Source organism: Panulirus ornatus, chromosome 6, assembly GCF_036320965.1.
Source record: "Panulirus ornatus isolate Po-2019 chromosome 6, ASM3632096v1, whole genome shotgun sequence".
NCBI classification, from domain to species: Eukaryota; Metazoa; Arthropoda; class Malacostraca; order Decapoda; family Palinuridae; genus Panulirus; species Panulirus ornatus.
The window spans coordinates 15303540-15309612 of record NC_092229.1 but is presented as its reverse complement, the minus strand read 5'-3'; the positions used below and the strand labels follow the sequence as shown (position 1 = coordinate 15309612).

The 6073-nt window shown below is 48.7% G+C and overlaps 1 protein-coding gene across 2 annotated transcripts; it reads right to left on the bottom strand.

The window, feature by feature from the left end:
- Positions 1–2036: 2036 nt before the first annotated feature.
- LOC139749080 (uncharacterized) lies at positions 2037–5847 on the bottom strand. 2 transcript variants are annotated; one of them, XM_071662592.1, is made up of 3 exons: positions 5312–5839; positions 3062–4017; positions 2037–3031 (listed from the first exon to the last, which is right to left on the bottom strand). In XM_071662592.1, exons 2-3 carry the CDS (start codon positions 3195–3197, stop codon positions 2349–2351), a joined length of 819 nt encoding a protein of 272 aa, XP_071518693.1. In that variant the 5' UTR covers positions 3198–4017; positions 5312–5839; the 3' UTR covers positions 2037–2348. The 2 variants fall into 2 exon arrangements, with proteins under 2 accessions (XP_071518693.1, XP_071518692.1); XM_071662591.1 differs by having other exon boundaries at positions 2037–4017; positions 5312–5847.
- Positions 5848–6073: the final 226 nt, after the last annotated feature.

Here is a 6073-nt window from a genome sequence, read left to right as displayed (position 1 = left end):
CTCACCCTGACCCACCGCCTCCCGTGCGCAAGGTACATTGTATGAATTATTACACAGTTGACCGACATAGCGCTGGATGGCAATAAGACTGCGGTCGATGCGTTATTGTTTGTCCGTTGTACATACCTGCCTCCCTCTCACCCCCACCCCCCCCTCAAACATCAACACACACACACACACACACACATATATATATATATATATATATATATATATATATATATATATATATATATATATATATATATATATTATGTATTTATATTTATCATACTTAACCGCCGTCTCCTGCGTTAGCTAGGTAGCGCAAGGAAACAGACAGAGTGGCTTAACCCACCAACATACACATGTATATACATAAACGCTCACACACGCTCATATACATACATATACATTTCACCGTATACATACATATACAGACATATACATATGTACACATGTACAAATTCATACTTGCTGCCTTCATCCATTCTCGTCGCCACTCCGCCACTCAGGAAATAGCATCCCTCCCTTCTAATGATGTAGCGCCAGAAACGGACAAAAAGGCCACATTCGTTCACACTCAATCACTAGCTGTCGTGTGTAATGCACCGAAACCACAGCTCCGTACTTTACCTTCCTGCCCAAGGAGTCCCTTCTACCCTGCAGCACTCAGGGAGTTGGCCACGTCTACCAGTCGGTACCACAGGTCATAAAGTGGTGTGATGTGTGTTCCTCTATGTGCAGAAAGGGCGGGGCAACTGACCAGTACGTCTTCGGTGTCTTCCTAATGGTAGCTGCATCGTGGACATGAAGGGTCTAGGGATATGTTGGAACAGTGTTTGCAGTGTTGTAGGGGTAGGTGTTATCCAGAGTGTGTGACCCGTGTGTGTCTGGGAAGTGTGGTTTCTGATGAGTGTGTGTCTGGTGGACTAGAGTTTAAGACTGAGCGAAGAAGGCGGTTGTTTAATTTTTTTTTTTTTTTGTGTGTTTATTAATTCTTTTTAATACTTGATTGCCGTTTCCCGTGTTAGCAAGACAGCGCCAGGAAGATGAAGAAAGGCCGCATTCGCTCACATCCATTCTCTTGCTGTCATGTGTAATGCACTGAAACCACAGCTCCCTATCCACAACCAGGCCACACACACACACCTCTCCATGGTTCACCCCAGACGCTTCACATCTCAGTAGTGTTGGGGCTACAGCGTCTCTCACTGCGAAGAGACATTTACTGTGTGTGTATGTGAGAGAGAGAGAGAGAGAGAGAGAGAGAGAGAGAGAGAGAGAGAGAGAGAGAGAGAGAGAGAGAGAGAGAGAGAGATGTATAAGGAGGCGAGAGTTACCATACTGATTGGTAGATAGAGTGTAGGAACCATGGTACTGAGCGTCTCAGACTGATACAGGAGACAACACACGGGTCAGCTGTTCCCCTTGCCTCCTGGTTTAAGCCAACCCGTCTTCTCCTCCTCCTCATCCTCCTCCTCCTCTCCTCTTGTAAACTTTTAAATTTTGACCCAGTGGTAATGGTGGTGATTGTAGATGTAGGTTATGGTTATTGGATATTTATGACGCGTAGGTTGTTGAATGGAGAGAATGTTGGTTGTTGTTGTGCGTCGGTTCGAGGCGAGTGAGGGTTCTGTGGGTTCCCCCTCAAGCCTTGTATGTGGGTCGTGACCAACATGTAGCGCGCGTTCCATCCCTCCCACCGTCTTCGTGTTTCGTGAATAAATCATCAATTCGCCTCAGGTTTTCCGTGAACGCTGTCGGTGAACATTCATCACCGGCCAGTCAACCCGTCTATGACTGACCATCAGTCAACCCGTCGTGACTGACTGACCATCAGTCAACCCGTCCGTGAGTGACTGACCATCAGTCAACCCGTCCGTGACTGACTGACCATCAGTCAACCCGTCCATGACTGACCATCAGTCAACTCGTCTGTGACTGACCATCCGTCAACCCGTCCGTGACTGACCATCAGTCAACCCGTCCGTGACTGACCATCAGTCAACCCGTCCGTGACTGACCATCAGTGAAGGATGAAACAATGAAATACATTGAGTATATTTTCTTGTATTATGATACATCTTCCATACATCCAGATGGTTCAGTTTACGTATGTACATCATACAAAAAAAAGATAAAATATTTTATTTACAAAAATCCCTTAGGACAGTAATTTGTGGATCAATCATAGCGAGACAAAATCTTTTTAATATCACGGTTATGTTGTATGTTGAGGCTAAATATACATACAGGAAATGTCCCCACTATTTTAAATGTTTTATTAACAACTGAAAGTTTTGAATACAGTAAAATTATTCAGACACAGTCAAGTGCCAGGAGTTGTGTGTGTGTGTGAGGCGTCGCTAGACCCAGCAGGCACCAGACACACTCATGATGAGGACAGTGACTAGCGGTACACCAGTCCTCCTGACCCTTGGTATAGGACCTGGGTCAGCCTCCAGTGGTGGTACAGGACCTGGGTCAGCCTCCAGTGGTGGTACAGGACCTGGATCAGCCTCCAGTGGTGGTACAGTACCTGGGTCAGCCTCCAGTGGTGGTACAGGACCTGGATCAGCCTCCAGTGGTGGTACAGGACCTGGATCAGCCTCCAGTGGTGGTACAGGACCTGGGTCAGCCTCCAGTGGTGGTACAGGACCTTGGTCAGCCTCCAGTGGTGGTACAGGACCTTGGTCAGTCTCCAGTGGTGGTACAGGACCTGGGTCAGCCTCCAGTGGTGGTACAGGACCTTGGTCAGTCTCCAGTGGTGGTACAGGACCTGGGTCAGTCTCCAGTGTTGGTACAGGACCTGGGTCAGTCTCCAGTGTTGGTACAGGACCTGGGTCAGCCTCCAGTGGTGGTACAGGACCTTGGTCAGTCTCCAGTGGTGGTACAGGACCTGGGTCAGCCTCCAGTGGTGGTACAGGACCTTGGTCAGTCTCCAGTGGTGGTACAGGACCTGGGTCAGCCTCCAGTGGTGGTACAGGACCTTGGTCAGCCTCCAGTGGTGGTACAGGACCTGGGTCAGCCTCCAGTGGTGGTACAGGACCTTGGTCAGTCTCCAGTGGTGGTACAGGACCTGGGTCAGTCTCCAGTGTTGGTACAGGACTTGGGTCAGTCTCCAGTGCTGGTACAGGACCTGGGTCAGCCTCCAGTGGTGGTACAGGACCTGGGTGACCTGGATCAATATGATCCATGCAGGATGAGCTAAACATAAAGATTGATGTAGCCCAAATTCATCGATAAGATTTTAGGCATACATTACTTACACTTGTGTGTTCTGATGTTTGGTTAGTACAGTAACTCCTGCATCATCGTAGTACAGTAACTTCTGCTTCATCATAGTGCAGTAACTCCTGCATCAGTGTAGTACAGTAACTCCTGCATCAGTGTAGTACAGTAGTTCTGGACCACCGTAACGCTTGGCTGGCTTTGGTAACACTGACGCTATAAGTAATATCTTGACGTCAGTGTGGACACACTGGAGGGGCCCCTCCCACATCCCGACTGGTGATGGTAGAAGCGAGACCGACCGAGTCTTTTTGAGTCGTCCTAGGTGGCTGAAACACCAGTGGTGCCCTGATAATGGTGAGGGAGGTATTGAGGGTCGTACGATGGGTGTGGATAGTATGAAGGGTCGTACGAGGGGTGTGGATAGTGTGGAGGGTCGTACGAGGGGTGTGGATAGTATGGAGGGTCGTACGAGGGATGTGGATAGTATGGAGGGTCGTACGAGGGGTGTGGATAGTATGGAGGGTCGTACGAGGGATGTGGATAGTATGGAGGGTCGTACGAGGGGTGTGGATAGTATGGAGGGTCGTACAGCAGGAATGGTTAGTAGGGAGGGTCGTGGGAGGGTGGTGGGTGTAGCAGCGGGTGTGGATCGCCTGAGTGTGGTTGTGGTGGTACACTAAGCCTTGCCACAGCAGGCCAGGATGGTGTGGTGGAGGTGCTTCACCACCACCAGGAAGGTCCCGGCCGCCCCCGTCGCCAGCCCTGTGATGAGCAGACCCACGCCTATGCCAGCCAGGTCACCTGCCGCAGGACACAACACACGGGTCAGGTCAATCAGGGGAAGGGGGACAAAAGGTCAACTTGGGGGGGAGATACAAGGTCATCTTGAGGGGGCATTGGGTCAGCTAGGAGAGGGAGATACAGGGTCACCTGGGGAGAGGGATAGGTGGTCACAAAGAATTATGTCTTGTATACAAATCATATTTGACTTCGGTAAGATAAATACAGCATTTCTTCATTCCATGTCTCTATGTTTGACACCTGGCGGAGGTGGAGCGAGGGAACCTCCCCTCCTCTGGCTGCCCACCGCCGCTAGTGGGTACACCGCCAACTCCTGACCATCCACCGTGGGTTGGCTACAGCTCACAGGAAACGGGTCACTGCTGATATCACTAGTGATATTAACGATAGTGATGATGGGTTGCATTGCAAGACATCACAAGGCGTCGATGATACAAAGCTGGGAATTAAATCTACTTGTGAACTTGAATGTCTACAGCTTCAAACTGAAAAGGACAATGGGATGACTTGGGGCCCATAAGGAGAAAATGAAACTTTAATACCCACAAGTGCAAATTCTTACACATCGGTGGTGAAAACAAAAAAGCCAGCTACAATAGGAATTATGTTGGACTGGAAAATGTAGATGAGGAAAACCACTTGGGCGCAATAATCTCAGGTGACCTCAAAGCAAGTAAGCAGTACACAGAAGCGAGTACAACTCGGACCTTCGAATTTAAGTCCAGGGAAATGATCCTTACTGTTTACAATTCACTGTTTCGTCCACATCTTGAATCCATTTAGCTTTGAAAAAGGAGAAGGTGAAGAGATGATCTAATACAAGTATTCAAAATTATCAAAGGCTTTGGATAATGTAGAATCCATCAAGTTACATAAGACTTAATCGTCTGATTTCACTCGTACTAATAGATACAAACTCGCGGGCAAACGATTTACCTCGAATGAGGAGAAGTAGTACTTCTCCTTCAACGAGATTGTTAACTCATAGAACGATTTGTCAGTTAGTGGTTGAAAGCAGTAATGCTAGATACTTTTACGAATAGACTTGGTAAATACTTCGTTTCGAGTCCACGACTTACATCATTTGTGCCTCCTTACTCACAATGACAGTGTTCACGTTATTTCGAGAGGATCCAGTGGTCTGTTGCTTTTGGAATCCTTTGTCTTCCTTTGTCTCAACCCGCTTACACAGACAGGAAGTATCATAATCATGTATACCAACTGGAAACTGACTGCATCACACCGGAAGTCGATATCTACTCAGGAAGTGACGTGCAAGTGAAGGACAACTTACCGGAAGTGTAGATTTTGTCCCCCGGGAGGCTGGGACCATTGGTGATGCTGGTGTCCGTACTGCCCGTATCTGCTGGCGGAAATAGATCTCATTTAAACCCCCTCCAGCACGACGGTATGTCACCCGAGGCACGACGACACGAGCCGCGGGTATGGTGGCCTGGCCTGTGACCCTAAGAGCAGGTCAGAGGTCACGTCACCAACCGCCATATGCCCCAGGGTCAACCCCGTCCTGGTGAAGGGTCGTGCCGTTGTGTTTGTGGGGTCGTGTTGTTGTTTACAAGAGGTTTACATCATCAGCACGACACAGGTGGGTGTGGGTTGGGGGTGACACAGGTCGGGAAGAAGACGTGGTCAGCGGCCCTAAAGGCTTGCATTGTCCCAGGTCGGTGGTCCAACCCAAGAGGAGTGGGACACCATTACCATACCCACTGTAGTCTATTGCTCTCCACACAGAGAAAAGTTGACGAAACATAGGCTGAGTAATGATTCACTACGTGAATGCCACGTACATGCCAGAGTCATTACGTGAATACCCCGTACATGCCAGAGTTATTACGTGAATACCACGTACATGCCAGAGTCATTACGTGAATACCACGTACATGCCAGAGTCATTACGTGAATACCACGTACATGCCAGAGTCATTACGTGAATACCACGTACATGCCAGAGTCATTACGTGAATACCACGTACATGCCAGAGTCATTACGTGAATACCACGTACATGCCAGCGTCATTACGTGAATATCACGTACATG

Coding starts and splice junctions, on each gene's coding strand:
- LOC139749080 (XM_071662591.1), bottom strand. CDS start 3,197: ATGTTTAGCTCATCCTGCATGGATCATATTGATCCAGGTCACCCAGGT.